This window comes from Chrysemys picta, chromosome 8, assembly GCF_011386835.1.
Source record: "Chrysemys picta bellii isolate R12L10 chromosome 8, ASM1138683v2, whole genome shotgun sequence".
Lineage (NCBI taxonomy): Eukaryota > Metazoa > Chordata > Testudines > Emydidae > Chrysemys > Chrysemys picta.
Window position 1 is genome coordinate 110201555 of NC_088798.1, and position 17686 is coordinate 110219240.

General features: G+C 57.0%; 1 protein-coding gene across 3 annotated transcripts in view; it reads right to left on the bottom strand.

The window, feature by feature from the left end:
• Positions 1-173: 173 nt before the first annotated feature.
• GRK6 (G protein-coupled receptor kinase 6) overlaps positions 174-17686 on the bottom strand; it is a 33390-nt gene continuing 15877 nt past the window's right edge. For 2 of the 3 annotated variants that reach the window (XM_065555218.1, XM_065555220.1), the window contains 10 exons: positions 17494-17557; positions 16528-16668; positions 13455-13645; positions 11521-11558; positions 11249-11338; positions 7568-7776; positions 6838-6975; positions 6377-6514; positions 5953-6087; positions 174-1971 (listed from right to left, as the gene is read on the bottom strand). In XM_065555218.1, coding sequence (XP_065411290.1) covers positions 1921-1971; positions 5953-6087; positions 6377-6514; positions 6838-6975; positions 7568-7776; positions 11249-11338; positions 11521-11558; positions 13455-13645; positions 16528-16668; positions 17494-17557 — 1195 coding nt within the window. In that variant the 3' untranslated portion in view covers positions 174-1920. Of the gene's footprint in view, positions 2853-5952; positions 6088-6376; positions 6515-6837; positions 6976-7567; positions 7777-11248; positions 11339-11520; positions 11559-13454; positions 13646-16527; positions 16669-17493; positions 17558-17686 lie in introns of all 3 variants that reach the window. The other variant, XM_065555219.1, reaches the window with a different exon arrangement.

Below are 17686 nucleotides of genomic sequence, written 5' to 3' on the forward strand. Positions count from 1 at the left end.
TTGTTTTGAAATGGGATTCGCTTGATTTTTGGCTTATTGTGGAAGTCGGGGTGTTTATTTACCGCGTGAAAGTTGGCACCTGTGCTCCTGGGCAGAGCAGCACAGGTCTCCCTGAGCAGGTTTGTGTCCCAGGCTGCGAGGCAGAGACGGCGGGAGAAGGAGGAGGCAGCGGGCAGTGTGTTGTGCTCACTGTATTCACCTCTGCACAGCAGCAACAGACATGACAGAACGTACATTAAACAAAAAGGTTAAAAATTCTTTAAATATTCCCACCATCAGTGCAATGCAAGCAAATGATACCACAGGTCTGAGCGGGGAGCAGCCAGCCCAGTGCACGGGGAAGAGTCCCGCTATCGCTAGGAACAAGTGTGCACTGTACAGGACGCGAGCAAATGGATGGACCCGAGCGCATGGCCGAGGGCTGAAGCAGCCACATAGGGCCATGCAAGGCTCCAGCTGGGACTGAGCCCCTCTCCTTTGATTCCCCTGAAGGCACAAGATTTCCAGATGCTGCCGGCTGCTGAATGGAAGAGATTCCCCTGGAGACAGTGTGAGGTGCACAGGGCCTTGGGGCTCAGCAGCCCAGCTGGGCCCAGCCTGGAGGTGGTGTGCCGGAGCGGGGCCGTTCCACTGAAAGCAGCTCAGTGCCTCCGAGCAGGGCAGAGCTGCAGCCCCACAGCTGGACACAGGCAGCAGGCTCGGCCCCACTGCCACATTCCTATGGAGGCTGCACAAAGCCAAAGCTCTGAGGGTAACAGACACGCTGGGCACCGCTGGCCTGCGGCAGCCAGCTGGACTCCTGCTGCAGCTCCTCCAGGGGACTCCCCAGGCTGTCCGCGATGGCTCTTAGCAGCAGCCAGGGCAGCTGGTCAGTTACTCCACACCACCTGCAGACTCCAGAAGCCAGCCTGGCTTGCAGCTCTATTTGGGAAAGGCCACATCCCGCCTCGCTGCAGAGAGCGGCGGATGCTGAACCGCAGCCCCAAACCGCCAGGGTGATCCTGGCTGCCAGCAGAGGGGCCAGAGGCAGTGAGTGCCAGGGTGGGCAAGGAGGAAAGGTGCCCAGCAGGGCAAAGGGGGTGAGGCGAAGCATTGACTGGTCCCACAGCTGGGCTTTATAGTGGTAAATGCTTTGGCATGGTGCTTTCCTGTGCCCAAAGGGCTGCGGAATGTGTGCACAATGGACCTCCCCTCTAGCCTGTGCTGCAAGAGACAGCAGCTGCACGCCCCAGGGTGACGAGCTGCCTGGGGAGCAGTCCCAGAGGTCCTAGGGAAGATGCTTTAGACACGTTAAGGCGCCAGAAGTGGCCAAGGGGCCCCTGACCAAGACTTCCAGGGCAGAGCAGGCACATGGGCTCCCCCACTGTGCCCAGAGTCCATGGGAGGGGGAGGAGTAATGCAGACGGACCCCCTCCCCCAAGAAATTACAAACCTATGCATGATATATACATACATACAGACCTATATAAATATAGCAAACCTGGGGCTTGCGAGACTGGCCAGCTACTGGAATGTGTCACTGGACCTGCTCTGCCAGCTCCCGCCCTGGCAGCCCCACCATGCGCTGGGGGATCCCTCCCTTCCCGGTGGAGGGGAGCAGCGGGGCTGAGAAGGGGAGCAGCAGCAGCAGAAGAGCAATCCCAAGCAGCAGATTCGGAAGCATCCAGGTCTTCCCAGCCATGTGCTTTCCCCAAGCACAGCGAGGCCCTGCTGCAGTGTTCCCTGGTGCGGGGCTTGCTGCTCACAGCCCAGAGCATCTTTCGGGGGCTGTACATCGAGTGTCTCAATATAGAAATGTGCAAAACTGTAAACAAATCCCATGTGGCAGGGCAGCTGCTACCTTGTCCATCAGGCTGGGTGCTGCACGGCTGGGTGCCTGGGAGAGGCAAGAGGGTCCAGGCCCGGAGAACAGGCTGGGCTCTACAGCCGGCTGGGCTCTTCCTCACTGTCGCTGCAGTTTCCACAACAGTCCTGAAGTCAGAAGGGCAACAAGAGGGAGGAGAGGGAGAGAGGAGCACAGCAAGCAGAGGGTGAGCATGGTACAAAACAACACCCCCCAGCTGCCCTGAGCAGGGCGGGAACCCCGCCTGTGAGAGAAGGGACTCGGAGCCAGGGGAAGAGAGCCAGCACCCTCGGGAGGGGAACAGACAGGGGAGTCCTTCCAGCAGGGCCTTCTCCCAGGGGACATGCCCTTGAGTGGAGGAACAATCCTATACTGGCCAGCTCAGCGGCTTGAGGTGGGACCTCACGGGCCTTGCCCAGACTGAAAACCATTGAGGTGCAGAAGACACACAGCAGCCAGCTCACGTCTGACCCAATGTCTGCACCCCACACAGCACAGGGCCCCGCCCCTGGATCACTGGGGCCCACAAGCAGCCGGCTCCCTCAGCAGGGAGAGGACAGGGATCTGGACAAGGTAGCTCTCGGAGCCCATCACAATCAATCCTCGTGCCCTCAGTACAGACAGACTTATACAAATATACCAAACCCTACAGGCGAGACTCAGAGCCCAGGATGGTGGTCAAGGGTCGGCAGGAGCCTTTGGCTTCCTGGAGCCCCTCTCTGGGAGCAGGGCCCACAGCAGTGTAATGCAGGGAAGCTCTGACTGAGCGGACAGCAGTGGCAAAGCCCCTCACACAGAGGTGAGGCAGCGAGAGTGCAGGGAAGCAGGGTTAGTGGTTCACGGGGCGATTCACACACACAAGCAGCATCTGCTCTGCTGGGGTGGGGAGAGTGGGGGTTAGGCACTGAAGGACAAGACTCCTCTTCCCCAGGTCTTGCCATGTCCGCAGGTGAGTCTAGGCCACCAGGTATTCCCTGAGCAGAGCAGCCGGGAGAGGGGCTGCTCACCTCTGGAAAGAGAAAAGATGTGGCATGAGAGGCCCGTGAGTCACAACTGGGCAGGGCCCCATGTTTGCTGCAGCTCCCGCCCCCCTGCCAGGGACAGGGAGCTGCAGGCACTGCCAGGCCCCAGAGCTGGCTCAGAGCACTCCTGTGCCAGGACAGTGGGGTAAGTGGCTCTGGCCGAAGGCTCTCGAGGAACAGCACCAAGAGGGACAGCCATGCTGAGAGCCGCCGAGGGGAAAGCAGGAACCAGCGGAGGAGGTGGCTCTGACGTGCACGTGTGTTCGGGTCACACAGCTGCTAGGCAGGGGCTCAGAGGCAGCAGCAGGGCTATGCCCGTCCCTGGATAAAAACCGAGGCTACTCCAGGCCCGAGAACACGCATAGAGGCATGAGTCTGCAGTGGTTCTGCCCCCACTGTCACCTGCGAGCTGTGCGCCAAGCAGCATCTCTTCCTGCTCCAGGCTGAGCCATGCTGGGAGCCCCATTAACGCTGGGGACTCGGCCTGGCAGGATGACACTCAGGAGTCTGCGCACTGAGTCCTTCTTCCTGGGATGGGGGCACACACCTCAGCTCCCCCCCCACCCCTCCCAAACTACACAGATCGATCTAACCCAGCCATTTCTTCCTCCCCCCCGGCTCCCAAAGCCAGCTGCTGCAGTCCCTGGGCACCTCCGTCAGTGACGCTCCCTTCGCAGCCCCTCCAACCCATTCAAGATCAGCTCCTTGACCTGGGGCTTTGACTGTGCCACACCCTGGCCCTGCACAACACCCACTTCAAGTTTCTTGTCCTCACCTGTCCAGACCCTGTCTACCTCCGCTCCTCCATGTCCATCTGGCCTTCTCTCGTGTCATCCCCCTTGTCAGGTTTGCTACCTTGCCCCCTTCTACTTACTCCTCTCCACCTTCTCCACTGCCCCCTTCTGCATGGGACACCCTCCCTGAGCTGGTCTGCAAGGCCCCCCCTCCTGCTGCAATGCCAGCACAGGCAGGAGAGGGGACTGGGCATTCCAGTGCAGTTAGAAACACCCACCGTCCCTAGGTCTGCAGGGTGCCATGCCCCAGCCCACCACCCCTCGGCGTGTGTTCCAGACCAGACTGAGCTCTTCAGGGCAGCATCCTTGTCTCCCTGGCAGCACCCAGCACAATGGGGCCATGCGCAGCCTTTGGGCACTACTGCCACATGCAGGGTAAGAGCTAACAAAGGGGGTGGTGGAGAGGGAGTTCGTCATCCTCCAGCACAGCACAGGTAGCATCCTGCAAACAGGCTGGAGCTGCACAGGGAGGGCATGTGCAGCTGCAGCAGGAGCCCGACAATCGCCCACCCTCTGGAGGGATGCAGGCGCTTGTTGATCTACTCGGAGCAGAGCTGCATGCAGGGGCCTGAGTCCTGCTGCTCCAGTTCCCCCCACCCTTTCAGATCAGAAGGGGTGTGTCCAAGAGCCTGGAGAGGCCCTGCAGGAAGCCCGAGAGGAGCCAGGCTTGGGGAAAAGCCTGTGTTTATTCAAGTTCCCAATAAAGACAAAGCCCAGGAAGTGGCAGTCAATGACTCGTGTAGACTCCCTAGAGAGCACGGGAGAGCCACAGGCTTTCACTAGCATCCAGGGCTGGGTTGGGCAAACTATTGCCCGGGGGCCACATCTGGCCTTGAGCTCCTGCTGGGGAGCGGGGTGCATGACTTTCCCCGCGCCCTGTGTGTGGTGGCTCCAGATGGCTCCCGGAAGCAGTGGCATGTCCCTCCTCCAGCTCCTATGGATAGGGGCAGCCAGGGGGCTTCGCACGCTGCCCCCGGCCCAAGCGCCACCCCCGCAGCTCCCTTTGGCTGGGAACCACGGCCAATGGGAGCTGCAGGGGCAGCGCCTGAGGACAGGGCAGCACACTGAGTCACCTGGCTGCGCCTCTGCATAGGCGCTGGAGGGGGGACATGCCGCTGCTTCCAGGAGCTGCTTGAGTAAACGCAGCCTAGAGCCTGTGCCCCTGCCCCCCACCCAACCCCCTGCCCCAGCTGTGATCCCTCTCCCGTCCTCCCAACTCCTTGGTCCAAGCCCAGAGCACATCCTGCATCCCCAACCCCTCATCCCTTGCCCCACCCAAGAGCCCTCATCCCCCCCTCCCCGCAACCCCAACCCCCTCCCGCACCCTGAACTCATTTCTGGCCACACCCCAGAGCCTGCACCCCCAGCTGGAGCCCTCACCCCAACCCCCAATTTCATGAGCATTCATGGCCCACCATACAATTTCCATACCCAGATGTGGCCCTCAGGCCAAAAAGTTTGCTCACCCCTGATCCAGGGGTTCGAGTGGTTGTGTCCGCGCGAGCAGATCTGAACTAGGGCTCACATGAGCTGAACTGCCCTAACCTAGGACCTAGGGCTTGGAGATTACTTGGCTGCAACTGGCATTCCCTTTTCAGCTGTCAGAGGGCTAGGTGCCCAGGATCGTGCGAGGACTGGAGGTACAGAGCCACCTCTTGCAGAGAGAAGCGACAAGTCTCTGCGATACAGACACATATTGTTCTCAGACCAAGGAGCGTGGATCAAGTGGGAAACATGGGAAGAATGGGGCTCAGGAGAAGAAATGGGGCTGGACCCCTGCCAGACCAGTTCACCATTTCCTGGGAGCTCCCCTAGCGAGATGCAAGCCCAATCAGCCCAGCAGGAGCTGACATGATCAGGAAGTCTGCAGGAGTACAATTCCCCCCCCCCCATCAGGCCATGTGCGCTACAGGGATGTCTGTGCAGGGCAGCAGCTTGCTTGGAGATGTCAGGGCTGGTAACTCCTGAGGAGGACAAAGCAGGCCTGAAAGTCCAGGGAAAGGAGTGGGCACTGCAGGCACCGGCAGACGACTCCAGCCCGTAGGGACCGGGGCAGGGAGGCCAGAGGCCCTGCCAGGCTCTGAATGCCCAGGAGAAGCTCTCGGCTGCCCTGGAAACCGGCCCACTCATGCTGGTGCCCACGTGTGAGACAGTGCTCCTCTGGTGCCCCCTAGTGTCTGGCTCCTGCCATTGATTCTGCTGGCGGGGGAGGGGGTGGGTGTGCTGGCAGTCGCAGTGCAGAGGGGAGGTGGGTGCCATCCCCGGAGGGCCCGCTCCCCACCAGGGGGTTTACCTGTCTGCTGAAGAGGCGCTGTAGCAAGCCCTTTTTGGGCTGTGGAGAAGGCTGTCCTTTCCAGTCCAGGTCAGGGGGCACTGCGCCATCCAGGCTAAAGACATTCAGCTCCTTGAAACACTCGCTCTCAATCATCTAGGAGAGAAAGGCGATGACTGCAGCCTGAGACACTCACCCACCTGCCCCAGCCGACAGGACCCTGGGCGCTGGACCCGGCTGACTGGAAAAGCCCAGAAAAGCCTCTATCCACCCCCCTCAAGGCTGATCACGCAGGGCACAAGACACTGCCAAGAACCCTTCACTCAGTCACTGCACGGAGGAGCAGGGCCACTGGGCTCCGGGGCCCCTTCTCCAAGGCCCAGACCTAGTCAAGTGCTATGCTATGAAAGGCAGCCCCCCCTGCAGTGCAGAGCCCCCCCCCTACCTCATTCTGCCACGGGATGGGTACACTCCCTGTAGCGAACTTCTGGTAGAAGTCATTGTCTGTGGGCTCCAGCTCCACTCCCTTCACCGTGGAGAACTGCTCAATGTCCAGCACGTCCTTGCAGTAGATGGCCTGGGGCTGGGAGAGAAGCGGAGGCAGCAGTCACAAAACAGCAGAGCCCAGTCCCATGGGCTCTGCCAGAACTCCCACCATTTGCCAGGCAGTTCCCTTCCCACCTATCCCACTCATTCCAACAGCTTCCCTCACGTTGGGGAGGCCGGGGCAGCTGCTCCAGAAACACCCCAACCACCGTGGGGAGCAGGGGGACCACCCCATTAGTAGGTAGCTACAGGGCCCCTGCTCACCTGGGATAAGATCCTCACAAATGGGATAGAGAGGTAATGGGGAGCAGAGCTCCACACAGGGCCACGGCCTCTGATCTGCCCAGGAATGACACTTACATCTGGTTTGAAGGGGGGGTCCAGCATGCCGGCTTCCAGCCTCTTGAAGTTCAGGTGTCTGAAGAGAGGATGCTCCTTCACTTCCTGGGCGCCAGCTCCTCGACACCCCAGCCGCTCCCCGGGGTCTTTGCACAGCAGCTGCAACACAGCGCAGCAGGGTGAGAACTGCAGGCAGGGGCCTGAGGAGGAAGACACCTGGAACAGCAGCACTTAGCGGGCTAGGCTGGGCTTTTGAATGACCTCCCGGAGGGCAGGCTCTCCAGCCAAGCAGGTGCTAGGGCGAGTCAGTGCACCCTGCAGCCACCCCACATGCCTTGTTTTTGGATGCCAGGGTGCAACTCCCCCGCCCCCCGCCAAGTTCAGGCAGCAGGCTGTGCCTGCAGCCTCATCCCCAGCCGACTCAGCTGGAACCAAAGGTACGTGAGAGTGTTAGCAGAGCCTGACACTGCGGCTCTGCCTTCTGCAGGGGCAAGGGGGGACTCCATTTTCCCCAGGGGTGCTCCACCCAAGACCCCGCTCCCACCCCCCCCACTCCACCTCTTCCTGCACCTGCTCTGCCCCCTCCTCAAGGCCCCTGCCCACTTGCTGCTCTTCGCCCTCCTCCAAAACCTTCTCCGAGCTGCCAAACTGCTGTGGCCAGTGGGTGCTCAGCACCCACTATTTTTTTCTGTGGGTGCTCCAGCCCTGGAAAACCCATGGAGTTGGCAGCTATGGACTCAGGCATTGGTACCATGGAGCAGAGGGAGCGAGCGCCAGGCGAGAACTTCTCCGAGTATTCCTCCTGTACATCCTTCACCAGCCGCTCCACCTCCTCCCGCTTGATCTTCTTCTTCCTTTGCTGGAAGGGAGATTGGCCCTCGATCATCTCATAGACAAGGCAGCCCAGAGCCCACCAGTCGGGACTGAACGTGTAGCGCTCGTTCTTCACTACTTCGGGAGCTGCAAGGGGGCGAGCAAACGAGTGGAACATGAGGCTGGAATGCAGCACAATGACCCACGAGGGCAGCGGGCGAGTCTAGGCTAGTCAGAGACAGGCTGGGAATGGCTCAGGCAGGAGAGCAGGGCAAGGTGCCTTTCAGGCTGTCAACTTCTAGCCTCCTCCACCTCTTAGCAATTCCCCAGCTCTTCTCCCTGGAAGTAGGGCTGCTGCACTCCTTGGCTTGAAGGGGTTTCCACCATATCCAGGGTTCAGTTTGGTTCAATGGCTCTCAGCGCCCCCACTATACAAATTGTTCCAACCCCCCTGGGTAAGTCCTGGGGCACAGCTAGGGAGCTGGCTGGCTGGCTCTGCAGCACTGGCAGAGTCTGAGAATGAGCGGCGTGGTCAGGGTATGTGGGCACAGCCCCAGCCCTGCCTGTGTCTGGGGGGAATCTTGGAAAAGATGAATAGCCACTATATGAAAAGCATGAGTTTGTGACCAGTCAAAAATGACAGGAGACCTGTCCGGCCCTGAGGCTATGCAACCACAAGTACCCGGGCATGGTTTTGCTAGGGGACACCGGTGATGGGGGGTGCTCGGCATACTGGGCTGCACGCATGGGCAGCAGGTAGAATAGGCCAGGGGAGGCTCTGCCTCTCCCAGCACTGCTACCGGACATTGGTGGCGGGGTTTGGCGACAAAGTTTTTGCTTTATTATGCCCCATGCAGGTTCTGGGGCGGCTGAGGAGGCACATACTGCCTGCTCAGCCACCCCGGAACCTGCATGGGGCAGATCAAAAGCATCTACTAACAGACACAGCGAGTTGGGTCCAGGAAGGGGAGGCACGGCACGGCTTCAGCCAGCGCGGGGCTCCTCCAGCCGAGGCGGGGGAGAGCTCAGGGCTTCTCCGGGTGGGGGAGGGGCTTGTGACTCTGGCCACTGGTGTTGGGGGGGAAGCAGGGGGTCTCGGGGCTCTGGCCATGGGGAGGGCGTGGGCTAGCCTCCCCAAAGGGGGGCTCCACCTGCCGGCCATGGCTGCGTGCCACTGCTCAACTGCTATGTTACAATCATCTTCAGTAGGTGGGACGCGGTATGGAATATTCTAACTGGGTTTGTTTAGTTTGGAAAAGAGAAGACTGAGAGGGGACATGATAGCAGTTTTCAGGTATCTAAAAGGGTGTCATAAGGAGGAGGGAGAAAACTTGTTCACCTTAGCCTCTAAGGATAGAACAAGAAGCAATGGGCTTAAACTGCAGCAAGGGAGGTTTAGGTTGGACAGTAGGAAAAAGTTCCTAACTGTCAGGGTGGTTAAACCCTGGAATAAACTGCCTAGGGAAGTTGTGGATGGTCTAAACAGTATTTGGTCCTGCCATGGGGATAGGGGACTGGACTTGATGACCTCTCGAGGTCCCTTCCAGTCCTAGAATCTATGAATCTATGAATATGGATGACCACTTATATTAGAAGATACCAATATAATAATATTGCAATGAATCTTGCCAGATAGCCATGGAAGGTCTCAGTGGAAAAGTTATGATTTGCTAAGTCTGATAATCGTGTTTGTATGTCTGTATCTTTGTATCATGAGTTATAAGTGTGTGTGACGTACATGCAACTCAAACCTGTGCTGTGTGTCTGGGGGACCCCCCTAGAGCACTTGGCATCAGCACTGTCCAGCCTGTTGGATGGGCCCTCAAGGCCAATCAGCTGTACATGACTCCACTGAGAGAAGCCAGGGGCTACACCTATGAGTCAGCAGGACATGTAGAGACAAGGACGTGCCTATGGACAGGGGACTCCCAGCGCTTTTCCAGGCCCATGTGCTGGGAGCTTGTGTCTGGGACAAAGAATGCACAAGCCACATGGCAAAGGATCTAAAAAGGCAGCTGCCTCTTCTCCATTTTGTCTTCAATCGTGCTTCTCACCACTGGACTCACTTCTCTACAAACTGAAGCTTTGAACAAAGGACTGACAGACCCATCCAAGCTTTGGGTGTGTTCCAGAGGGACTTTACAAGCCAGCAAACTCACTAAGAACCCGATATATGGACTCTGAAGTCATATGTATGTATGTGATCGCTTCAACCATTTAACAACTCTTCTCTTTCCTTTCTTTTATTAAAAACCTTTAGTTTTAGATACTAAGGGATTGGCTGGCAGCGTGGTATTTTGGGTCAGATCCAAACTAGTATTGATCTGGGAATGTGGCAGGACCTTTGGGGATCAGAAGAACATTTTGTATAGCAAATAGAGTTTTAAATAACTTCTCACTTTACTGGACCTATTTGCTGATTAAGAGACAGAGACTGGAATGCAATAAAGGGGGCTGTGTGATTTTTTTTTTTGGCTTCTTGATAACCAGTGTGGGGGATCAGGAGCAGAGTTTGTGACTGGTTGGTGAATCTAACTACGGTGTTAACTACTGGTTTGGGGAGAATCTGCTCTCCTTGCAGCCTGCGCTGACGTTGGCATTTTCAGCATGGGCTACCCTAGGCACCTCAGGTCACAGGCGGGATGTAGAACAAGTGCCTACAGTGTTCTGCTCTAAGGTCTCCAGTCTAATTTTCAGGAAGCACGCACACCATCCCCTCACTTGAACCCTGCTGAGGATACCAGAGCTGTTAAGATCTGTCAGAAGACTCCTAGTTTTGGGCACCCCTGCTTCCGTCTCCTGTTTTCATTGGGAGTGTAGGGGAGCTGTGTGCGTGAAGCACCATGTCCCTATGGTTACGCAATCCTCAAGGACTGCTAAGATTCTAAATCAGAGATTCCAAGGGTCTTCCAGGGCTCTGTCCATAGACACCTAGCTCAAAAGCACAGCCCCTAGTCCACCCCCAGACATGGAGCTCTGGCTAGAATGCAGCCCAGGGTGATGGAGAGTGGCATTGTATAGGCCAGTGGTTCTCAACCAGGGGTACATGTTCCCTGGGGGTACGCAGAGGTCTTCCAGGAGGTACACCAACTCATCTAGAGATTTGCCTAGTTTTACAACACGCTACATAAAAAGCAGTAGTGAAGTCAGTGCAAACTAACATTTCATACAATGACTTGTTTATACTGCTCTATACACAGAAATGTAAGTAGAATGTTTATATTCCAGTTGGTTTATTGTAGAATGATATGGTAATGAGAAAGTCAGACATTCTTCAGCACTAGTGTGGCTGTGACACTTCTGTATTTCTATGTCTGATTTTGTAAGCCAGTAGTTTTTAAGTGAGATGTAACTTGGGGGTGTGCAAGACAAATCAGCCTCCTGAAAGGGGACAGTAGTCTGGAAAGGTTGAGAGCCACTGGTCTAGGCAGTCACTCTAGCCATCTCTCCATGGCCACAGGCAGGTTGATGGAGGCCATACTCTAGGCAGGGTCTCTATGGTCAGGAAGGACATTGTGGGGGACAGGGCAAACTTTGGAAGAGGGAGGTATTATGCAAATTGAACACGTTTCAAATCAGGGACAAAGCTTCCAGATTTCCTGTCGCAGGAGATACTCACCCATGTAGCCAACGGTCCCCACCCGGCCTTTGATCGTCTGGCCCTCAGGCACGTGCACAGCCAGCCCCAGATCTGAGATACGAATGTGACCTGAATACGGGAATAACAGCATTAGGAGCTCAGGAGTCGACGGGCTAGGCCACGGCTGCTGGTGAGCACAACGTAGCCCCAATTCACACAAGGAAATGAGAGAGGCACCCACAGTCCAGGCACAGGGCCAGAGCACCGCCACACACTCCTGGCTCCTCTCCCACCTGCGGCCCTCGACTCACCATGGTCATCCAGCAAGATGTTCTCTGGCTTCAAGTCCCTAGAGTGGGAGAGAGCAGATTCCATTAGACATACCCTGGAGCAGCAAAACCCTCAGCTCAGCCTGGGACAGTCCTGCAGGCGACATCCCACCAGGGCCCTGCCTGTTACTTCAGTCTGACTGTCTGTATAAGCTGTGACGTTATTGACATAAACTGTAACTGTATAGATCATTGTTGCAACAACTGTTCTATATTTGTGGCAAATATTGTACAAAGGTTGTTATGTGAGGTGTTTATAAAAAGGTTATGATTTGCTGGTTATGATTATGCTAGCTAAATGCATGTATCATTTTGTATTTAAAGTTATAAGTATTGGCTCTATACTTTCTGTATTTCAAACTTCTGGGTGACACCCCAGACAAGTTGGTGTTAGCTCTGCCTAGCCTGCTTGATGGCCCATTAAGGACCATCAGCTATACAAGTGACCCATTGAGAGAAGGCAGATACACCTTCAATATTTACTCTCCTCAATATTTATTCCACTCTATAAGCATCCGAAGAAGTGGGCTGTAGTCCACGAAAGCTTATGCTCTAATAAATGTGTTAGTCTCTAAGGTGCCACAAGTACTCCTGTTCTTTTTGCGGATACAGATTAACATGGCTGCTACTCTGAAAACAGATACACCTTGTGACTCAGCGAGGTATGCAGGGACATGGCTATGGACAGAACTCTAAGGTCTTTCCATGCCATGTGCTGGGTAGCTTGTGCTTGGAACAAAAAAAGCACAAGCCACATGGCAAAAGGACTATAAAAGGCAGCAGCATCATCTCCATTTTGTCTTCAATCCTGCTTCTGACCTCTGGAGGAACTTTGCTACAAACTGAAGCTCTGAACAAAGGACTGAATGACCCATCCCAGCTGTGGATGTTCCAGAGACTTGATTTGAACCTGCAGTTTATTCCATCACTGCTACAAGCCTGAACCAAGAACTTCGCCGTTACTGTATGTAATTGATTCCATTTAACCAATTTTAACTCTTCTATATTTCTTTCTTTTATGAATAAACCTTTAGATTTTAGATTCTAAAGGATTGGCAATAGCGTGATTTGTGGATAAGATCTGACTTGTATATTGACCTGGGTCTGGGGCTTAGTCCTTTGGGATTGGGAGAACCTTTTTTCTTTTACTGGGGTATTGGTTTTCATAACCATTCGTCCCCATAACGAGTGGCACTGGTGGTGATACTGGGAAACTGGAGTGTCTAAAGGAATTGCTTGTGTGACTTATGGTTAGCCAGTGGGGTGAGACTGAAGTCCTCTCTCTTTGGCTGGTTCGGTGCCTTAATAGTAAGGGAACTCCAGTTTTGGGCTGTAACTGCCCTGAATTGATACTCTCACTTGTGTTCCACCAGAAGCCAGCATCGTTATACAAGCCCAGTGCAAAGGGCCGATATTGCATCTTATGAGCAGATAGGCTGCAGCTCCCACCCCACAGGCAAGGAGCGCAGCCTTCCTACGGTCACATCCCCATCCCCAGGCAAGCCCAGCACCGCTCCTGTTCACCCTGTGGCTGACAGCTCAGACTCCAAGCCTCATGAAAAGAGGGAAGTGAAAACCCACTGGGCTGCTTCCCTCTTCTCTTGTAGAGAAGTCATCCAAACCTATCCAGAGCAGGCTTACAGCAAGGCTTTCCTCTAAGGCCTTCCCCACTCCCACTCACCTGGGCTCCAGGGTGACCCTCATGGAGGATGGGGAGGGGACTAGCTGGGAGAGGCAGAGCTCCCCAGAGCTCTCTTGCCTTTGCAGCTAGTTAAAGAACCAGCCCCGCTAAAGGACATATTGTGTCTAAACGTGAGCCTCTACTCCCACCACCATCATGGGGTACAAATCCCGAGCCCTGCCAGTGTAAGGGAGGCCCATACCCCTGCCTGGGAGCACAGAGAACGGTCACTCACCTGTACGCTATCCTCTCCCGGTGCAGGTCCCCCAGGCCGCAGCAAATCTCAGCTGCATAGAACACCGCCCGAGGCTCCTCAAAGCCAGCCTCACCCATGTGGTAGATGTGAAACTTGAGATCCCCTCCATTCATGAGGGTCAGTATCAGGCAGAGGGCATCTTTAGTCTCGTATGCATAGGCTAAGCTCACCTGCAAGACAGGGCAGAAAAGCTGTTAGAAGACAACAGAGCTGCTGCAGATAGAGGCCCGGACAGGCACCATGCCCACCCAGGCAGCCAGCCTTGGACACCGCTGCCTGGATGGCAAGGTTAGAGCTGTTTCATATCCCCATCTCCTATCAGACACATTGGGGATTATCTCTTGGGAGGGGGCTTTTGCACCCCACCTATTTTTCTGGCTTCACCTGCCTTCCAGCTGTGAAGCCCTCAGCCAGCCAGGGCAGACACTGCAGAGAGGAAAACCATTTAAATACAAGTCTCCCCTGGGGCAGTAGCTAGTGGGCCCAGCCAGGCAGATCCCCAGCTCACAGGAGACTCCCTCTTCACTGCACACTGAAAGGGAACTGGCTGCATTGTCTGTGCAAGGAGCTGGGACGCCTCCAGGGAAGAACCAAAGCTGCTACCCAGCTGGGACAACAAGACAGCTGGACAGGAAGCAGCTGGGTGGAAGCATTTCATGCAGGGCCCTCACCCCAAAGCTCAACCTGATGGGAACTGTCACGCTGCTCAGTGCCACAGGGCCAACACCTCCCTACAACTGGAAGCAGCAGCCCCCCACACCACGCATTGCCCACTCCACTGAGCACAGGAACGTGTACCACAATTGCTCAGTAGATCTCTGCCGCACACCCCCACCGAGCTGCAGCAGTCCAGAGGTGGGGCTGGCTGCAGCTTGCCTCCTGCATAGGCCAAGCTTTCCCTGATAGCTAAGAACACTTTAGCCCTTTGGGTTATGAAGAAAGCCTTAAAAAGAAGTGAGCGGAGTGTAACCAGACTGATGCTGTGACACCATCCAGCCTGTGGGGGAAGCTCCATCGCTGTGCCTTGGTCAGCAAACAGCAAGGGCAGCCCTGCTGAATCCTGTTATCCTGCCCCACAGCAGGGGAGTGAAGATCAGCAGGTTCTGGGTTCTCTCAGGTTGCCAAGTTCCTAACCCAGCCCTCGCCCCTCCCCCTGTCCCGCCCCTTCTCTGAGCCCCCTCCTCCCGCCCCTCCATAACTCTCTCTCCCCCACCCTCACTCACTTTCACCGGGCTGGGGCAGGGGGTTGGGGTACAGGAGGGGTGAGGGCTCTGGCTGGGGGTGCAGGGGCTGGGCTGGGGCAGAGGATGAGGGTTTTGGGGTGCAGGAGGGGGCTCTGGGCAGGAGCCGAGGGGTTCGGAGTGCGGGAGTGGGCTCCGGCTGGGGGTGGGGCCGGGAATGGGGGGTTGTGACGAACTGGGAATGTTCTTAATGTGTTCTTTGAATACATCCGAAGAAGTGGGCTATAGTCCACGAAAGCTTATGCTCTAATAAATTTGTTAGTCTCTAAGGTGCCACAAGTCCTCCTGTTCTTCTTTTTTTGAATACTATGTGCTTGCCTGTGATGCAGCAGGGAGAGGGGAGTGTTGCTGGGACTGTCTCCATTGGGGATGGAGACTTTCCTTGAGGGAGGAGACCTGAGCATGTGACATGAGAACCCAGGAGGGGGGCTGGAAGCCAGGTGACATCTCTGCCCAGGGAAATGGACAAAGGCTGGGGGAGGAGCCAAGGGGAGGCTGAATGAACAGCTGGAGGGAGTTTCAGTTTGGAGCTGGCTGGGAAATGGAGGGGAGCCCAGACACGGCTCTGGCCTCCCTGCCCGCCCCCCCCCCCCCCCCCCCAAGATGGACCTGACTGAGGGGGTCCTGTTGTCTGTACCTGCAAGACCTGTTTGGGACTGTGTTCCTGTCGTCTAAATAAACCTTCTGTTTTACTGGCTGGCTGAGAGTCGTGGTGAATCGCAGGAAGGGGGGTGCAGGGCCCTGACTCCCCCACACTCCGTGACAGGGGTTTGGGTGCAGGAGAGGGTTCCGACCTGGGGCACGGGGTTGGGGTGCAGGAGGGGGTTCAGGGTGCAGGCGGGGGTTCCGACCTGGGACACGGGGTTGGGGTGCAGGCGGGGGTTCAGGGTGCAGGCGGGGGTTCCGACCTGGGGCACGGGGTTGGGGTGCAGGCGGGGGTTTGGGGTGCAGGCGGGGGTTCCGACCTGGGGCACGGGGTTGGGGTGCAGGCGGGGGTTTGGGGTGCAGGCGGGGGTTCCGACCTGGGGCACGGGGTAGGGGTGCAGGAGGGGGTTCCGACCTGGGGCACGGGGTAGGGGTGCAGGCGGGGGTTCAGGGTGCAGGCAGGGGTTCGGGGTGCAGGCAGGGGTTCGGGGTGCAGGCTCCAGCTGGGCGGCGGTGCTTACCTCAGGCATCTCCCCGTCGGCAGCACAGCGGGGCTAAGGCAGGCTCCCTGCCTTCCCTGACTCTGCGCCACTCTTCGAAGCAGCCGACATTTCCGCCCCTTAGGCGCAGGGGGCTCTGTGCGATGCCTCTGCCCCCACAGCTCCCATTGGCCATGGTTCCTGGCCAATGGGAGCTGCGGAGCTGGCGCTGGGGGTGGGGGCAGCACGTGGAGCTTCCTTGATGGTCCCTGAGCCTCAGGGCCAGACATGTGGCCACTTCCAGGAGCCATGCAGAGCCAGGGCAGGCAGGGAGCCTGCCTCAGTCCCACTGCGCCACTGACCAGACTTCTAGCAGCCGGGCACCGGTGCTGACCGCAGCCGCCAGGGTCCCTTTTCAACCAGGCGTTCCGTGCGAAAACCGGACGCCTGGCAACCCTAGGGTTCTCCCGGGCAAGGCCTGCTCCCTCCTCAGAGCACGGCTGCCATGCCTTCTCATGCCCAGCCAGGGGGGTGGCACATTTACAGTCCAGCCATTCGGGAAACGCAGCACTAGGATCCACACAGGCTCCTTGTGCAGCCCCACTGCAGCGCAGAGCGTGGGCCGCCGGTGGGTCAGCTGCCTCTCAGCCCCTTGATGCAAAGTGAAAGCAGTTCCTATGTACTTACTACAAACCTACTGTTCACTTTTTCCAGGATCTGCTTCTCGTTCAGGGCCATGGACTCCCCCTTCCGCTTTTTGATCCGCTTCTTCTCCAGCTTCTTGCAGGCATACATCTTCCCAGTGGCTCGCACCTGGCATGCGCACACCTGGAGGAAGCCAGCAGGTTCAGCATGCAGGCCAAACCCTGCCCCAGAACCCAGCTGGTGCAGGCCGAGGGATTAGACTCCACCCCTATCCAAACTGCTAATATTAGTGGCATGCACTTCTGGGTCTGCCAGCCAAGCAAGCCACCAGATCAACTCCTTTCCTGATGGGCTTTCATGGTTCTCCCTTGCCTGCTGGTCTCTGATCATTGCCCCAGTGTGGCCTGTGCATCTGACTCTTCTGGTTACCTACTTCTCCCAACTTTGAGCTGTCCCCCTGTGAGCACATGGCAGTGAAACCTGGACACCTGTCACCAAGTCGTGACAAGGCCTGCAACCCATTGGCCACCATGGAGGGGATGCTCGAGGCAGTTACAGCCCGAGAAAGAGGTGTAACCCAACGGCATAAGCAAGGGGCTGGGAGTCAGAAGTCCTGGCTCTGCCACCGACTCAGGAGAATCCCAGCTGTGTGCCTCAGTTTTCCCATCTGTAAGATGGGAGAGAATGATATTGGCCCTCTGCCCAAGCAGTGGCAGGTGTGACAAGTGCTCCCCCAGCACTGCCTGTCCTGAACACACGCCATGCCAGCCCCTCTCTCCCCACCAGACGCAGCTCTAGTGTCCAACATGAGGTGCTCTCCCCGCTCCGGAAAAGGGGAGCAAGAACAAGAGCAGAGAGCACCCAGCAAGGGAGGCTTTCCTGGGGACTGGGTCAGAAAGCAAGGCCCAGTCCCATCCTCAGCGGCGGGTGGGGCCCTTTGGCAGGACAAAGCTTTGGCCCCTGAATCTCCTGCATACTCGAAGGCGGGAGAGCGTGCAGGCCACTCACCTCACCAAAGCCTCCCTTTCCCAGCACGCGATACTGGCGGAAAGTGTTTTTAGTCACCGGCTGCCTGTGAACAAAGCAGAAGAGGCTGGCTTGAGAGGAGAGGCGGAGCAGTGAGGTACCAGGCTTGAGAGGAGAGGCGGAGCAGTGAGGTACCAGGCTTGAGAGGAGAGGCGGAGCAGTGAGCTACCAGGCT